General features: G+C 39.1%; 1 protein-coding gene across 1 annotated transcript in view; it reads right to left on the minus strand.

Moving 5' to 3' along the window:
• The window catches only part of hipk3b (homeodomain interacting protein kinase 3b), a 44,185-nt gene extending 34,608 nt beyond the window's left edge, over positions 1–9,577 (minus strand). Inside the window, 2 exon segments of the mRNA XM_036584631.1 lie at positions 8,350–8,959; positions 8,962–9,577. Of these exon segments, the coding sequence (XP_036440524.1) occupies positions 8,350–8,959; positions 8,962–9,577 (1,226 nt within the window).
• Positions 9,578–19,431: the final 9,854 nt, after the last annotated feature.

Raw genomic sequence — 19,431 nt, forward strand, 5'->3', positions numbered from 1 at the left:
AAACATGAAAAACATGCCTCAGAATCCATGAATCATCAAACCTTACTTGTTGGATGCAACATTAAGGCAACCTCACATTTACATATGAGTAGGACAGCACGTCACACAAATACAAATATACCATTGTTTCAGTGTCTTATATCGGGCGAATGGACAGAGCAGCAAACAAAACAATCTGAAAGACAAATGTCTATTTTAGATTGCAAAATGAATTTGCCTTTTTACCCTTGTAAGACATAATTCGATTAGCTGTGTTTACTCTGTCGCCAACACAGGCAAGTTAAACGCAGGCTCTGATAAATGATTGATGAGGCTGGCTTTCAATCTGAAAGTAGTACATGAGCAACAGAGACAGCAGTCGCTTGGTCATACCATAGGCAAATGATCAAGAAAACCCACAGCACTACCTCGTTTCAATAAAATGAGTTTCTCAAAACATACACAGACACACCAATACAAGGCTTTTTTTTTTCTTTAAGAGCACAAGCAATTTATTTGTCAGCATCAACCCCAAGACTGCTTTAAGCTCTTGCAGATTATTATATAAAAAGGGCTTAATAAATAGAATACAATGAATACCTGCCACTAGTAAAATGAATAAGCTCAGAGATGCATTCAATTAGCTACACAAATCCAGCACCAATAACAAACAGACTCAATAACAGCAAACTAAACATTAGGAACGCACCAATATGGGAACTGCGACACCCAGTATATTTCCATGTACATATCTACTGACATTCAAACATTTTTTGAACGTAGAAACTGGTACAAGATATGCTTGGATTAGCATTACAAAGAAAAACACATTTCCATAGGGTTATGAATGCAGTAAAATTAATTAAAACTGCTGAGATTTTAGAAGAGTAGCCTAGCATTACCTAAACGATCTGCTCTACAGTAACTACATCACTAAGTATTGGTAAAATCTGAGGCTGATTTCATCGTGCATCCCTGCTAAACATACTTGTTGGATCTGAAGTTTCAATTTCATAAAACATCACTGAACAGGACTGCCCTTCCACTTGACAAAATTCAAAGGGGGTGACAGTGCACCCCTCCCGCCCCCTTTGCTGCATGCTATCTATATTCCATCTTCTAAAAGCAACAAAACAGCTGACTATGTAAGACGGTGACCTTGAACGAGTGCTGGTGCAATCTCTCTAGCATTTCATCCTGCCTTATTTCACTCCAACTGCCAGTGCACTTCACCATCTATAGAAGTCAAACTGTGCTGGCTATCCTCCCATCAGCTAATTTTAGGCAGCGCACTCCAGCCCTCCCCCCAACCCCCCTGTGTGTTTGGGTACTACTCTCACTGGAGAAGCTGCAACAGCAGCAGGCAGAGATCACTATCATGTCACATGGCGAGGTCTGAATGTAGGGGAGAAGGACCCCCCTACAAAAGTTGGAGGGCTTTTCTAAACTTCAGAGAACAGCAGGAAGAATCTCCAGATGTCCACGTAGTCCTTATTTTTAAGGGGTAACGAAGCGTGCCACATGCTTTCTTAGGACACAAAAAGACAAACGTCAGAATATTCTCACGAAATCACTGCCCAAATACTTCACTGATGAACTTTAGACAAAAGTCAATACCACAGTCCTTTTTACGCACAAAACTCAAGTAGTGAATTTTATTAATTATGGTTCTTTGATGTCTTAAGGAAAAGATCATATTTTACATTATTTAACGAGGGTAATGAAATGAATAAGGAGCCTCAATGAAGAGTAACTTGTGTCAGTATTCAGCTAACAGCTTCACACCCAACTTCCCAAAATTAAACTCCCCTGTAAGCCATGCTATTTACAGCAACTTTTACCAGAATTCTGAGATGGCCAACAAAAGTTCTTTCACATCTGAACAATTCTGGAACTGTTCTAAAAGTGAAAGGATTAATGCCATGTCACAGTGAAAATAAAAGAGCCACACACAACGACTATAGTCACAGAAATGAAATGAAAGTTTGCAGCCTGAGCAATGAGATTTACCACAGTTCTACAATTTACCATCTGAACCACAGAAAATTCTGAGGGAAGGAGAAAATGACACTTAGGCAACTGTTTAAACTGTAGAAACTCATATCCTAGGAATAAGCACAAAAGGGTGCAAACCTGAACAGCTTTAATAAGGATATACATTTTTAGTAAGTCTGTTTTTTGTCTTCCCTGACACAACTGTCTTCTGATGTTTGTCACTACCAATTCTCACCTGCTGGAGTTCCTCCATGATACATGAAGCCAATCACTGCATCTTTTCAAGCTACTGTTCAAAGTAGTAAGGCAGTTGAATGTGCTTGAGTAAATCTGATCAGTAGGGGTGGGCAATGTGGCAAAAATCTAACATCACAATACTTAGTTACAATATTTAGTAAATATATTTAGTTTCTTATGAGTTTCAAAAGTTGATAAGTTGGACAAGGCAAAAAAGACACTATCAAAAACTATGAAAACAATTTGTATTCAACTCTTCACATACCACACTGACTAATTCTGCTCTCCTTGCAATAAAACATGTTGGTCTATGTTCTTTAAGTACTAACGATATCCACATTTACTCAGAAACACATATTATGATGCAATGTGATGTAATGTAGCAAGAGAACAATAGTCATTTTGACCACCCCTACTACTCAGTTCTGTACACATTACCTAACAAATAGCCATCATTAGACTGGCTAAGCCTTTCCACCAAATCAAAACATCACCTGCCACATTTAAAATAAAGTAATATTAACTTGGAAAATAAATCAATAAATCAGCAAATCCTAGTTACTTGTGTGTGATGCTTTTCACAGCACGCTTTCAGCAGAGATTATACACAAGCAAGAACTGTGGCAGATTTTAGGGTTTACGCATCATTTTTATCATTTACAATCAAAAAAGTTACACAAGAACCCAATAAGATACTTGCACTGATTTCTCAGATAACTCTGGAAATATCAGATACTTTTAGATCATTTTCTCCCTACATATCACAAGTCATTTCAACCAGGGTTACCTGCTGTGGGTTAGTAAATATTTCCTCTACATCTAGGAAGCAGCCTTTAGTTTAAAGTGGGAAGATTACATGTAAGTTTGCTGTCACATGTAATCATTTCTTTTCATCTACCTTGCAAATTGTCTTTTTTAAAAGAATGCTTTTATATCTTTAAGCTGTCACTGCTCTTACTGATGTAGCTACAGCTCTGACATTTTGTCTGTGACTGCAAAACTGCACCAAAAGATGTCTAAAATTGTACAGTCTCCCCCAGGATGGAGTGAACGAGTTGAAGGGGTGAAGTGTGGCTACAGTCCACCGGGAGGCAGGGGTCGGGGAAGAGTCTTCACAAGAACATTTTAGAATATGAGCATTGTACCAAACAAAATTAAAGCTTCTCAGATAGCTCATAACAATGATCCAAAATGTGACGTCAACTGAAATAAATGTTTGAGGTCAACTATGAGCAAATAGCATCACAGCAGTATTTTTTATTAAATGAATACAGTCAAAACTGATGTTTGTGAGCATAATAGCTGCATCAAGGCCAATTAAAAGCTGAAAACAGGGAGGAAAAAAAAAGTCAATATGTCCCTAAGAGAGGGCTCAGTAAGGACATCCGCTCTGGAGCTCGGGGGGCCGCTGTAAACATTCTCACAGGACTGAGACGCTCATCAAGATGGAACGATAAACACTAAAGTGGGCCATTCCTGACGATTATGTAACAGATGTCCATTTTCTGAACTAAAACACAGACCAGCCACCTATGTTCAGCTGCCAAGGTTAACTCTCTGTGATTTTTTTCCATCTGTAAGTACAACAGTTACGGCTACTAATAAACAGACACGCACCCTGGCATTCAACATGTATAATGTAACACTTAACAAAGAGGGAGAAAGACATGGACAGAGAGGCAAAAGTATACTAAACAAGCAGATACAGAACGAGCATAATAATAAACCGAAATCTGAAAAATGTTTGGAATCTGAAAATAATGTAAAGAAATATTTGGAAGCTGAAAGCCAAAATGTTTCACTTGAACTTTGCTTATCATCATTCACTGAAGTTCTTCTCTCTCCTCCCAAAAATGATTGACTTCTTTTCTGCAAGTCCTATTGTGCTAGGCCTGTTTTCAGAACACTGCTTCCTTTCCCATACTAAAAGGCCATGAAAGGCTTACCCCCTGCCAGACGCATAGTTTTACTGGGCTGGTATGTAGCTCCTGAATAGACAGGATGTTTGCCATAGGTGACATTTCCTTGCCAGCAATTCCACAAGGACTTAAAAGATATCTGACCTGATTAAAAAGGGAGATGACTGGTTTCAAGACTTAAGAACATAAAGATGATGAAGAGATAAAATATGTCGGGATAAAAGTTTTACAGTTAAAGTCAAATGGCCGTTATCAAAAAAACGAGTTTGATGTAGTGTTGTTAAAATTCACTCCTCAGTCCATACAGGCTATATGTACAAACTAACCTGTTTTGCATTCATTACTTCTGTGATGCTATGAAAGCCCAAACATTTAAATATACCCATTAAGCCTACAGCAGTTTAACCCCACCCATTCATGCTGAGGTTATAATGAGTGTCATCTTCCACTGCTTCGGTGCTTTCTGAATAGACACAATATAAAGGCAGCCAATTAGAACAGATGACATATACATATAGTGTATTAAAGGAACAAAAACAGATGTTTTAGTAATAAAGAGAGGTTGGAAAATGAATTATGATTATTATTATTTTTTTTAATATCCCCCTCCCTCCTTTTACACATCGGAAAGGGCAGCAGGCATTTAAAAAATCTGTAATTATTTTTTTAATGACAAAATTGGAGAAATGAAGTCGTGTCCTGACAGCGACAATTTTAACCATGTGTTTATATGCGTTATATAGGCTGGCATTCAAAAGTTTGAAATTACAGTTCAAACGTTTGGGGTCGCTATTTTTAATTTAACAAAAACAAATGTTGCAGATAAAATTATGGCATGATATTATTATAATGCAACTATTCAAGTAAATAGTAGGAAGCTATGGAAAAACAAGAAATTAAGTTATAATTAACACCTTGAATGCCTCATATTTGAAACATGGCAATCAAAATCTCAGGCAGATAACATCAAGGAATTCCAATACATAAATATTTACAGTATATTATTTAATTTTTTTTTCCCCAAAGAAATTGAAATACTGAATAAACATGCTTTCTGGTGCCAAGCCTACACTATATAAGCTAAATTTGAATAAAATAACATCAATTATTAATATGGCAGGCGATTCCAAACTTTTGACTTGTATCTTTACACTCTGAAGAGTGACTAGGCTTCGGATTGTCTTACAGTTAAACTTGATAATTCTAATATAAATTCTCATTGTAGGATAGTGCCTGTCTAATGCACACAAGGTAGATAATCTAATAAATCACACAGTGTGGATGGCAGTACTGCACTGTCATTAGCTCTTTTCACGTAGCACTCTTAGCATGTCAACATTATCTTCATGCCACCATTTACAGATGCATGCTGTGATAAGGCAACTAAACTGCAAAATAGTACAGTTCTGGCAGCATTTGGCAGGCAAGGAAATGCACATCAAGATTACATCTCATGTTAACCAGCAAAAAGCATCAAAAGAAAGAAAACATGAAAAATTACAGACTCACGTAGACTTATTCTTACATAAGAACAGGATTATGTGGAAAGTTTTATGTGTGCTGAACATTCCAGTGGTGAAAAAGTGTCTATTCATGCCAAAGTCCTATCGCACAGATTTTCTGCCTGAAAACTTGGCTGCTTTTGAGAAATGCAGACTTCATATCTGTGAAAATTCACTCATTATTCAAGTCGGTACTGAGAAGTATCTTGTGCATCCTATGTTGATCTGTTCAAAGTTTCTGTTGCTTAAGGGCAGCATATAATCACACTTCACCAGCCCTATTCACCATGAAGCCTCTTCATTTCCACAAACACGCCGGCACACCCACTAAATTGTAATCCATGTATCTACCTCCGAGCATTAGCTTTTTAAGATAAATTATGATAGCAACCTTTCAAAGCTTTCAGACAAGTTAATAGCACACTACTAAAAAAAGGAATGGGCACCTAGGTTGGAGAAACGTACGTTAAGAAATTTAGAGAAATTGAGATTCAAATAATTGAAAAATAAAGATGCAAAATAACTGATAAATTAGTAACTAGTAAACTTTCAAAATAAGCCGACAGAGAAAACCCTCAAATTTATGAAAACTTTGTCATCTTAGAGTATGGGGAAGTGCATCAGGCTGAAAATGAAAGCAGACCACATACTCCAACATACACTGTTGTCTACATTTATTCTACCAGAAAGACTTGTTAAGAATTAGGGAGGCATCACAATTTCAGCCACCATCACCTAAAAAGGTCAAAAATGCTATTTTTCGTTTCTAGCCAAAAGAGAAAATTGGCTGAAAATTTTTAAAAATAACAAAGGATTAAACTGTCTGCAAAAAATGTACCTATCGTTTGAAAGGTAATGAAAATGAGAAATAGTGATTAAAAATCCTGTTTGTTTCCGTCACTTTCTTGTGCCCATCAGCACAGATGTGGTCAAACAGCTTGAGCAGCAGCAGATAAACAGTGATACGTATGTCATGTGGAGCTTTTCTTAGTTTTTATGAGACAGACAAGCCATTTATAATCAGCGTTTGTGTTAAGTATCAAGAGAAGGCACAACACCCAAACACTTCAAAAAATCCATTACAGGTTTGATACTGCTTTATAGACATCCTGCTCACTACACAGAACACAGCACAAAAACAGAAACCAAAGGGAAAGTTCTCAAAACCCCCAGTTTTTAAAATGACAAACAAATCCACAAACGACAGTAGAAAGAAGTGCAAAGATTAACTAAAAATGATGGAATTCGTGATTCATGGCCTGACAATTCAGAGCAATTCTTGGATGCTCAGCCATTCTGTTACCAAGAACATTGAATTTCATGGCACATACTATATCCTACACTCTTAAAAAAGATGGTTCACTCAAAGAACTCTTTGCAGGATCAAAGGGCTCTTTGCATCGTGAAAAGGTTCTTCAGATTGATAGAGATTCTTCTGGAAATGGTTCTATATAAAATCTTTTTGAAAAAGGTTTGACACAGCACCAAAAAGGGTTCTCCTATTGTTATTGTCAACTGGTAACAATAGAAGAACCCTTTTTGGTGCTATACAGAACCCTTTTCCAAAAGGTTCTACACGGAACATATAAAGTTCCTTCTCCATCAATCTGAAGAATTCTTTCATAATGCAATGAACCCTTTAATACTGTAATAATCTTAGTAAGTTTATTATGTAAATTATTTTTATTATCCCTTTTTTTTGGTTTTCGGTTTCAGTTTTCAGCCAAGTAAGTTTCAGTTTCAGCCAAGAATATTCATTACAGTGTATCGCTATTATTAAACGCTAATTGCTAACCACCATAAATTCACACGTAAATGTGTTCAGCAACTGTCTACAGAACAACCTGGAAGGGCAAAAGGCTAATCATTCCAGACAGCTCAAGTTGTTAGTATTAGAGCTGACTGGAATGTAAACATTCATACTACAGAGGTCCTGAGACAACACCCTGCTTTTCCTGTATAATACGATATGGGGATTTAGATGTGTATGATGCACAACAGCATACTTACTAGGCACTCTGAAGAGCAGCATTCTGAAAAATCCTAAATTATAAAATACTTTTATTTTCTTTTAGTTTTCCTTAACACAACACAATGGGTTAAGCATTATGCAATCCTCTGCTATAAATACGTCATTGCTGAATGAAGTGGTGTTTGGTTTCAGCACAAAGGGATACGAAACACAGCACATGAGCGGTCAGCTATTATTTGAAAACTGTGGTGCCAACGGCTGAGGGCCACCTTTAGTTGGCAACAATTTATTATGGGAGCCCAATTTTAAATGCCTAGCTTGACCACCAGACTTTGACACGTTATTTAGGGCAAGGCTTAGACGTATCAGGAAGGACCTAAATAAATAAATGAATAAATGAATAAATAAACTCAAGTGTTGCACAGCAAATCTTGCAAAGTGGTAAGCGGCTATTACTCTGACTGTTGAGTTGTTTACATTGAAAAATGCACCAATTTGATCCAGGTGTCAAACAAGTGTCCCAGAACACTGCCAACCATTGAATTTTAAGGCATTATCACAGAGATGAGGAATAAATCTGATCCCGAAGGGCCAGAGCCCAGCATAAGTTAAGTTCCTCAAACAAACTGAACTGCCAGGTTATTATATAGGTATGTATATAGGTATCAACAAACTGTAGACTGGAGTTAAGAAAACATGAAAAATATACATAAAACCATTAATTGTACTAGTCTTACACACATACCTGTAGTACCGTGACTGGAGGTACGTGGAGCAAACTGCTTTGGAGACATGGCTGGCTGAGCCAAAGTCTATGACCTTCACCCGGTACGGCTGTCGCACAGGGTCCACAAGCATGATGTTTTCAGGCTTCAGATCAGCATGAATCAGACCCATCGCTTTCAACTTCTTCAGTGCTGTAGCAACCTGCTGAAGAATGGGCCGTATCACCTTCAGGGGCAGCGGGCTGAATTTGTTTTGCTTGAGGAAGTCATAAAGGTTCTGCTCAAGCATCTCAAACACAAGGCAGGTATGGTTACGGTGCTGGAAGCACTCGAAAGCCCGCACCAGGTTATGCTCGTCCGCATTCTCTCCGCTGAGACGGGCTAAGATGCCCACTTCGATCTGGCCCTGCCGTGCATACGATGGGTGATTTTTCAGGATCTTTACGGCCACCACCTCACTGGTGCCTCGTTTCCAGCATTTGACCACTTGGCCAAAGGTACCGCGGCCAAGGAAGTCCAGCACCTCGTAGGTATTCTTCATTGAACAGAGAACCTCGTGCTGCACCAGCTGGTAGTCACCGTCCCCACTGCCGTTCCACCACCCTGTTTTACAGGCCCTCCTCCTACCGCTGCTGGGACCGCCACCGGCGGGTTCCCCACATTTGCTTGCAACATTGCGGGTAACATGGACAGGTCCTCTACTATCTGCATGGCGCTTCCCACGTTCTCCAGCTCCTCGCTCTTACGTTTCAGCCCGCATCGCTGGGAACTGTCCGCCAAGTTAAAATTACAGGTGTCTTCTCCCTTCCCCTCGTCAGCCCCTCCACCACCCTCTCCTCCTCCTCCCCCTCTACTTCCACTGTCCTCACCCCTGACCCCTCCAGCTGCCCCTGAAGCTCCACTGCTGCTCTTCCTGCCTTTTTCCGGATCTTCCGGCTCTTTTCCTTGTAACAGAACACCTCTTTCTTTACGAGGTGCTGCTGCACTGGTCGTTTGTCGCTGTACACCTCGTACGGCGACAGTCTGCACTGGAAAGTCCTGCCAGCGGTGTCGGCCAGCTGCAAAGTCTCGTGTCTTGTACGTCGGCTGTGCAATGCCAAGGGTTCTACCATTCAAAAAAGTCAGTGGGAAGGCCCTGTCATGGTAAACACAGTTGTTGGGTTCGACTTTGAGTTTCTTCACACTGCAAAAGGCACTTGTCTGAGTTTGATAAACATGTGGTGGGTAGACCAAAACTTGTGAGGCCATACCTGTAAAGAAGAAAAACAAAACAATTAGCATTTATGCAAGTTTTGTGGTAACCAAGAACAATCAAAGGAAACCTTGTCTGTCAACTTAGAGGGACAAAACTACACCATAACTGACCAATAGAATCATGTGCTCCAGTTATGGGTGCCCAACCTCTTCTTTAACTTTAACAACCAATGTTTGAGCATTACAGGGTAAAAATGACTTTTGGTTGAAAATCAGCAGTACATGCTGTATTTCCTTGGATTAGACACCTGGCAAACCAACCCTCCCATCTCCCACAGATCTCTATCACACAGGGATGGAGCAAAAACTCCACTCGCAAATCCTCTACAGTCAAAATATTTGGATTTTGGATGTCCACTTTAACTGAAGCGTGGGACTGGGACTCATAGGCCTAGTACACTAACCTTTTACACATCTTCCAGCAACTGATCCAGCTTCTTCTATTTTTTATAACTAGCACATAGAGAAAAGTCATGAATCACAACCCTACTGGATTATCACTACAGAAATAATACAAAGAGAAAGGAGCAAGATAGCGGTGTGTATAATTCACCTCATGTCTGTTCACTTCAGGAAAGCCTGCCAATTTCCACTGCAATTGGCTGATATGCAAAGTTATGGTTCTGGCTTGTCTCATTTATATGAAATGTTGACATACTTTCAGATGACATGAAGGTCCAAGCTTAAACTCTCTTAAAACCCAAAACCTTTATACTGTTTTAACTGCATAAAGAGTAGAGATATTTAAGAAATTGTCCTGGTAACAGGCCCAATAGGAGGAGGCGGCAAAAGACAAAGTTTACCTTATTCAAAACAAACTAACAAAGTAGGTGCAAATGCTCTAAGAAAAACATTTCAGCTTCAGATGCTCAGCCCACACGTATCCCACAACTAATCTGTCTTCTGATCAAACTGCTTTACCCGTAAAAGTAGGCTCTTCTTGGTCACATTAAGTGACAAAATGCACTGAAAGGCCAGAGACCATGTACACTGTATACTGTAAATGTACATGCCTCACCATTTTAAAATAAATTAACAAATTTTGTTCACGTTAACACTACAAACTGAACTCTAAAGTAGAGCAGTAGTTCAGATGACATTCAGGATCAAAAGTTGTACTAAGCTAGTAAAGCCATATTTGCCCTGTCACTATACTTATGTTACATTCCCTTTTTGAAAACTTAAACTCTTGAGTAAAATATCAGTTGTGTGAAAATAAGTAAACTGTTGTATACTATCAATATTTACAGTGTTCTGTGATGTACTCAAGATGCTATAATATCTAATCTCAAAAAAGGAGGTTCACTGAGATTCAGAGCAGGCGTAGGCTTTCATTCTTTTGCTGAAACTTTCGCAAAGCCTGGCTTTCGTCAACTATTCCCCGGAGAAAGCATGTGGTCTGATAACTAGTCTCTCCGTTATCCCTAACCTACTTGGAAAGGAGAGATTATGTTACTTAAAACTGCAGACATGTCAATCCTCTTGAGTCTGAGACTGACCAACACAACATTACTCAGCCAAGATGGGGGTTAAAAATAGGACTTTGGTATCAAATCATCAAATTATTCCTCCACTGTTTGATCAGATCTGACTTCTGATGCTCCACCTCACCTTATACGGTTAATGACAGGTGTCTTAAAAGAAAAAGACACCTAAAAAGAAATTTTGGCTTAGTAGTCAGTACAGAATATGCAACATAAATGACAGCAGTAAGTTCGTGCAATTATTGCAGTATTATTTTGTTGAATAATTAAACACATGACGGCTGTATTTAAGCATTTCATATCATGCTCTGTTCAAAACCCACTTAAAACATACCGTCTATGCTGAATACTTTATTAAATGTTATGATGTAGTGTTTATACGTAACATCGTGTTTAGCTTTAGCAATCTATAACCGACACATTCTTCTTGAAATACCATACTATGAACAGCACTCCTAAAATAGCCACGCTATCCAGAACCGAATGCTCAGAGATAAAGCTTCAAGTTTTAGCCCTTTCATTTAGCTAAGCTTACTAAAGGGGCAGCTGCAGAGTCTGCTATTATTACTGCATGACATGTAACCTGATATTGCCCATCTGAGAGCATTACTCCTTCAGCGAGGTCAAACTGACTACCCAAAGTTCTTTTACCTGGCACTGTTAAAAAAAACGTGTTTATGGACGACCTTTCATCTGACCTAATGCTGAAAAAAAACACCTGTCAAGCAATCAGATGTTTCCATGATGAAGCAATGCCGTGCAGACAGACAGAAGGCCGAGGCGAGCCGACCTCGGTTGCAAAATAAATACGCAAATGATAAAACTCACTAGGCATGACCTGCTAAGAGTTCAGTGCATAGCAAGGATCAGACTTGGGCCTATTCCAGTGAAGAAATCCTCTTCAAATGGATTTACTCTAGTTCTGTCACTTCCCACTGACTGATCTGACATCTATGCAAATGTTCCACATTTTAACAGCAGAAAACAACAAGGTGACCCAGGTCAAGGTTCAGTTAGAATGAAACTGTAGATCCAGCACTGAGGCTCAATCCATGCGTGAAAATGTCCGGTTTTCTAGGAATCAGTAACATGAGCCTCACTGCATGCATGTTTAAAGAGGTTTTTTTTTAAAGGAAAATGCTCTACTGCACTTGAAGATTGAAAACAATTTTTCATGACAATCTGGTGGGCCTTCACCTCAAAATTGTCTGACTGTAATTACTTTATGTTTCTGCAAATAATCTGAGCTGATATGATTTCATTTTTACAAATGATGTGAATTGGGCATCTTATCTGTTGGATTTAGGCAAAGGAATGCAAGTCAAAAAACAGAAACTATATTGGCATCAGATGAAAACAACCAAGAAAACAACTAAAAAAAGAAAGAAAACTAAGTTCTGACTGATTAGAAGGCAGCGATGAGTAATGTTTGTTTATTTGATGTTTGTCAACCACTCTAGAGAGCAGCGGTGAGTAATGTTAGGTAATTTGATGTCTTTACTCACCCCTTATGGTCTAAGGCGCTTAGTGTTTGTTTATTTGACGTTTGTTAACACATTTAGAGGAATGAGTAATACTTGTTTGTTTGAGGTTTGTTAATAACTTTATAACTCAGCAGTGAGTACAGTGTGATTATTTGAGGTTTATTAATAACATCAAGTCAAGTCATAGTTTATTTATATAGTGTGTCTTCAGCTGGAAGTATTTACAGCTATGAACCAAGAGTTAATCAAGCAGTCTGTCCACTTTAGGTTCGTACTTTAACAGTTGCACACAATGAACATAAAAAAATACATTGCTAATCACTTTTTTTAATGGCACCTAATGACCAACTAAAAGTAATCGTGACAGGCCTACTATCTTGTCTTTTTTTCAGTTTACATCAATAATTCCAAAGACTTCCAGTGGTCCTTAAGCAATGCTGGATGATGTTAATGACAGCCAGAATGTTTGTCTGTAGCATGATTTGCATTTGCCTCAAAGCCAAATCATTGAGAGATGGAAATGGGAAAAAATCTGTTTCATATATTAAAAGTGAAGGTCTTCCTGGCATGGCCTGCGCCTATTCAGATAGAAAAATTATGGAAAAAATAAGAAAAATAAGAAAAAATAAAATTCGGAAATACTTTTGAAAAAAGTTTACAAAACTGTGTGAGTAATGTTTGTTTATTTGATGTCTGTTATCACATTTAGAGGGCAGCAGTGAGTGATGTTGGTTTATTTGAGGTCTGGTAATAACACCTTTTTAAGTCAGCAGGGCATAAAGTTTGATTATTTGATGTTTGTCAATGTTTATTTGTATAGCGCTTTCCACAATAGATGTTGACACAAAGCAGTGGAATTCCTTTTTGTTTATGATCTACATCTCAATTTCATTAATTACCACTTCATTAAACCAATTAGTTTAGACACTTTACACATTATTTGTTTCAAATCCAGTCCCTGAGGAGGGTTAATATCTTCTAATATATATTCAGAGCTATGCCAATGCATTTCAGGATGGCAACACACTCGTCTCCTTTAGCACTTAACAAAAACACATGGGTGCAGTTGCATCTTTGCTGTTGTAAAATTCCTGACTGTGGCTTCACAGCAATGGCAATTCTAGCAAAATGTTTTAGGACTTTTTTAACTTCAAACTAGCCATGCTAAACAACATTCAAGGCACTTCAGTCTGTTTCAGCACACATAAAGCATGGAACAGCCCTATTCCTTTCAAGGGGGGAGAACATCACATGCTCATTCAGTTTGTCTTGTGAGTTTTGTGCACGAGTGAGTAGGTCTAAACTGAATCAGTCTTAATGGTAACAATAAAGCAGTGCGGGGTCACTGGCCTAAAAAACAGAGAAGCCTCTATGTCAACAGACTAGTGGATCATGTTCACGAGACACCAGTAAAAAGCATGCAGGCATGTTCAGTTGACTCTAATGGAAAAGCATCACAATAGCCCATTGCAAGAGAGTCTAATGAGTAAATAGAATCTGCAACGGTCCAAACAAATGGCTTGTCCTTACCAAGTGATGAACGACCTAAGCTAAGAGTTAAAACCAGGCGGTCAGTGAAAAGACTGGGGACAGCAAATCTGGTGGCTCACAGTGTATTTCACATATACAAAACATGTCACTGGTACAAAATAACTGAACTGTCCCCATCCAACCAATCATGTAATGACAAAAAAGAAAATCTACTTGCTGACTGTCTACTTTGCAAATCCTTCCAAGCTTCATGCCATGGCAAAAGTGGCACTGTTAGGCTACAAAACAGGATATGCTTCTCTTACATAAGAGACCAAAGGTGCTCTTGAAGCACTAAGGGATATTAGCACATCCAGCAAAGATGCAAAAATGTGAAAATATGAGCATTTTCGGACTCCGAGAGCCAAAAACTAAGACTAAATAACAGTAAAGCCAATCGCAGAATAGAGCCTACTTTGTTTTAGCAACATGTGTTTCTGTTTCGGTACAGGGGAGGGGCTGAACTTCAGCCTGTGAGGCAACCACTGTAAACCACCAGAGCCAACAAACTGAGCAGCAAGTAAGCAAAAGAATGCACGGCCATAAAGCAAGACGACTCTTGAAACTGGCATGTTTTGCTAAGCATGTGTACGCAGAAGCACAGAGCTACTGGATCATTTCTAAAAGAATGAAGCATTAAATATACAGCTGAGATGGTTTAGGAGACCAACAGATCCAGGCCCATAACTACGTACCCACTGCAGTCCTATAGAGTTAATTATGCTTCAATAAAACATGCATTGTAGTCACAGCCACAGCTATTTTGATCCACACGCCTGTGCGCTCGGTTCTGCTAAAATAGCAGACATGCTATCGTGTGACTCCTGCTGAACTTCCCCTCCCAGTGAATGAGTCCATTCTTCAGAACAAACAGAGCTCTATAATGTTGTGGATGTATGTGCGTGTGGGGGGTTAACTGTGCTTTAAATCTGTGCTAGAAACGCAAACAAAGTTCCAGAAACATAATGTCAGCGGGTAGGTCAAAAGTTAATCCATACTTCCTTTTTAATTATCCGAGATGTTTCCCTCGGCCGTTTCATGATATAATAGTTTAGCTATCACTTCAGGAATAAATAAGAGAAGAGTGGACCTGGAATCCAGAGAGACTTCAAGACAATCCAGAGAGACCTCCACACTTGGGGAGGGTTAGTTCAAGCCTTCCTACAATACTTTAATAACAGACTCCTTACCTAATATATTGTCCAAAGCAAACATATTTCACTGACTTTCATCAGCCACTGGCTTTTCTGTAGCTTCATGTACGATCCAAGATGCCGTATATCGTCTATATCTGTCTACCAGCAATGGTGTCACATAGCGATCCAGATTTTTTGTTTTAAATATATACTTAAAGAACAAAGACTAGGTGTTAGGTCCTCCAGACTGCTAAAAGCACAGTTGAAAATTAAATCTAAATGGTCAGTTTCCTTTATGTTAATGTGATTCGGGTCTAGTTAGCATTTACAACACTGAGTCTCTTTAATGCAAAGCAGTCTGATCAAATCAAGCTACATCAGGGTTGTGAGATACTCTTAGCACAGAGTAGCAACATTCAGGAAGCACAGGCATATTTTTCATGTCAACTTCAAAATGTCTTAAATATCTAAAATGAGCATGTAATCTGTTATTTGTCTTGTTATATAATAGTCTGTGGTGCATCACTGTATCCCTGAGCCTCGTCAGCTTTACAGATTTTACAATTTTGCATTCCTTATGTTTTCGCACATCAGTGACGTCTCACTACAATACCCAGCATGCATTATGCAAATGTGTCGGACAACAGTTTGTCACCTACAATAAAGAAATTCTGACTGCTAGCTGATTTTTAGGTTAATAGATACAGATGTGATGTTTGCCTTCCTAGCAGTAAAGGTAGCTATCTGGCTTTCGTCTACATTAGTCAGCTCGCTGGGGGAAAAACAACAACAACAACAACAACAACAATAACAATAACAAAAAAACCCAAAGATTCCTCCCACCTTCGAGATCATTCATCATCAGAAGGGGGGTTTCTAGCCCTACACGAGAAAAATCTCACCCTAAAAAAGTACTGCAGCACCGCTGTAGGAAGCAAGCAGGCATGTTTAGAGCAGACTTAGTAACGGCTAAATTTTTCATTTTGGCTGGACTGCCCCTTCAACTGTATTTTCTGGAGGAGGTTCCCCTTTTTAATGTTGGTTCCTCTCAGTGTTTCTTCCTCATAGGGAGTTTCTCCTGACACTCAGCTGTGTTCCTCAACTTGCTCATAAGGGGCTGGACCTGGATTTCTGGGGAAAAAGTGTTTTGGGACAAACAAATAAAAACACTGTACAAATAAAACTGAACTGAACTGCAATGAAATCCTCTAATCCAAGCGGACTGTTTACATTACTGTGTCGCCACGTTATGGAGTTTGTGACAGTTTTGCTTCTTGGTGCAGCAGCTAAATAAGTGTTAAGGCAGTCCTCCTCTCACACTTCAGAGGTTTGATAGTACACTTTAATATCACTGACACATGATGAGTATGTTAGCTACTCTGTCTTCGTGCTTGGTCAGGGTTTCGAGCTTCGCATATAGGTTAGGTTAACTCGCAACTTCCCGTGTGAAGTTGTCGCCAACAGCTGTCTATTACTCTGAGAAGCCAAATATCACAAGCAAGACAACTAAAAATGACATCTTTGACACATAAGTGAGCCAGTCAGCCATTTAGCGGAGTGGACGGTGCTCTGTAACATCAGACTTGAAGCAAAAACAGTGGCTAAAAATACAGCCAGCTGCTGTTTTCATGTCGACAGCTCCCCGACCATGCTAGCCAGCTACCAAGCTGAAGTCAGCTTCTTATCCGCCAGCTTCTCGCTCGAATTCCCCCTTTCCACCTTAAATGGTGCAGCAGTTACATTCTGGACTCTGAGGTCAAGTCCAGTCAAGCCCGGGGAGGCCAGGTCCCGGTCCAAACGGGAAAACCTCGAACCAGAAGCCAACTTCAGCCTCGTTAGCCAGCTAACGTTAACCAGCTACATGGCAAGTTTTGCTCGCTGCGAGCGCAGCTAACGAGGACACGGACGGAGGAAGCCGAAAGCCGAAACCCCTCACCTTCACATAGAGTAAGAGTTGGTAGGATCCGATTCTTCTCCGAACATTTTATACACTTATTAATGTACTCATGCCGTGGACATCTGTTCGCGCTGCTGCCATCTTGTCCTGGACAACTGGAGAGGAGACGTCGCTCTCGACAAAACCACCACCTCCTCCTCCTCCTCCCACATGTTAAACTTCAAAATAACTCACGAACACAGCGCACTCAGGGAGGCCGAACTGTGTCCCGGACATCGCAATGCAGTCAGCCTACTGATTGGTACGGTCAGTTGGGCGCTGGAGCCCATTTTTCACTCGGGTACCGCGCTCCCCTCCTTCGTCCCTGTCGCTCCCTCCAGACTCTCATCTGCGGGAGAAATGTTTTGGGCTTATGACATGGAGCCAGACATAGACAAACGACCCGAGAACTATCGATCCACAGAACAGCGGCAGCGTTCCAATCTGCGCACGCGTGTTCTAACTAGGATGTCTAGCTAGTGCGGACTATTCCGGCCGCCACGTCGGCTTTTAGGACATAGCATACCAGCTTCTCTGTAATATTCTGGACGGCTAATTAAAACGTGTTAAAAGTACATTATTGTAAAAGGTGGTTCTTTAAGGGTTCTTAGTAAGGCAATGGTTCTATTTAGAAACATGAGTTCTATATAGAACCATTTGCATGCTTAAATTCTTTGGAGAATGTGTTGTATATGGTTCTATATAGCACCAAAAAAAGGTTTTGCTATTGTTACAATGGCAAGATGCCTAATGCATTTTTATCTATTTTTTTTTTTAATCACTGCACCGGAGAAGTAGCCTGACAGTGCTTTGTTATACTGTACAAACATGTATTTGTATATTTACAATAAAGTTGAGTTGGATTAAATTGAAATTAATTGAATTTGTAACTATAGAAGAACGCTTTTTTGTAAGTAAGATGTAAATCAGGCATATATTTTAAATTATATGTACATATATATAGTGTTCAAATATGTATCAAATAATGGTCATTTATGCATAACATGGATCATACATATATGGTTGAATTCATCTCAGTATAGGCATAATTGTTACTATAACTAATTTCTGTTTTTTGAATATTAAATTATTTACATGCATCAGGGAACAATATTTCAATGTATTTCATGTTCTAATGATTTTATTGCATAGTTTACTATGACCACATTTTTAGAGTTTAGTTATATAGCAAAAAAGAAGATGCATACAAACCTTATATTATATAACATTCAGTTAGCATGTATGAGTAATATATGCCATTCATATCTGACATGAAACACTCCACTCAAGAGAAACAGAGCCAGAACTGTTCACAGCAGTGATGATAGGAACCAGACGTCTGAAGCATTGAATGTCTCTAAAAACTCTCTCACAAGTTATGCGATGACTGAGACACCATTTTACAACAGTTATGTGATAATATATTAACTGTTCATGGCAGGTTGTTGTATGTTAAAACGCTACACAAAGAAATTGGATTTTATTTCAAATAATCACTCTTTTACTATAATCAACATCACATATAAAACGCAGAAGACACACGAAGGTTCACTTGACATTTAGTAAAACAGTTATGAGGTCAATGTACTTTCCAACTGCAGCTGGTTTAACTGTACTGATGTTGCATTCATAACAGCTGTGAACTCACTTTCCAACCTACTTTCCACCTCAAAGCATCCACACAGCCAACGGTTTGAGGTCAGACAAACAAACAAAAAAAAAAGGAATTAAGCTCATAGAATGTAGCACTTGATTGGCTGCTGTGTGCACATATTAAGCTCTTATATATGTAAAGAAACTCAAAACATGTTACTCTTTGTCCACAGGCGCCGGTGATGCAATGTCACAGCATTGCAACTTGGAGAAGTCAGAGTTCTGTAGAAATTCTAAAAATCAGACTTTCCAAGTGGGAATTAGGAGTTGGATGGCCATTCAAGTGGATTTTTCCTTCGTGGAAATTGGAAACTTCCCAGTTCCCAGATGGCCATTAATCCAGCATGAGCACAGGATAACTGAGAAATTTATACTTGCTAAAATGTTCCAATACAGAATGCATGTATGGCAATTGGAACACAGCCCTCTTCTGCTTCCTTTTTTAAAACTCAAAGATTTAATTATATTATAACATAAATTCTTGAACTTACGCATGTTTATGTCTGTCAGTTGTAAATGTAGTAGCCTTCAACCTATTCACTATACGGATTTGCCAATATGAAAAATAAATACAACAATAAATAAGTTGCCTCGTACATAAGTAAAATTAAATGATGTATATAAG

The sequence above is a fragment of the Colossoma macropomum genome, unplaced genomic scaffold, assembly GCF_904425465.1.
Source record: "Colossoma macropomum unplaced genomic scaffold, Colossoma_macropomum, whole genome shotgun sequence".
Lineage (NCBI taxonomy): Eukaryota > Metazoa > Chordata > Actinopteri > Characiformes > Serrasalmidae > Colossoma > Colossoma macropomum.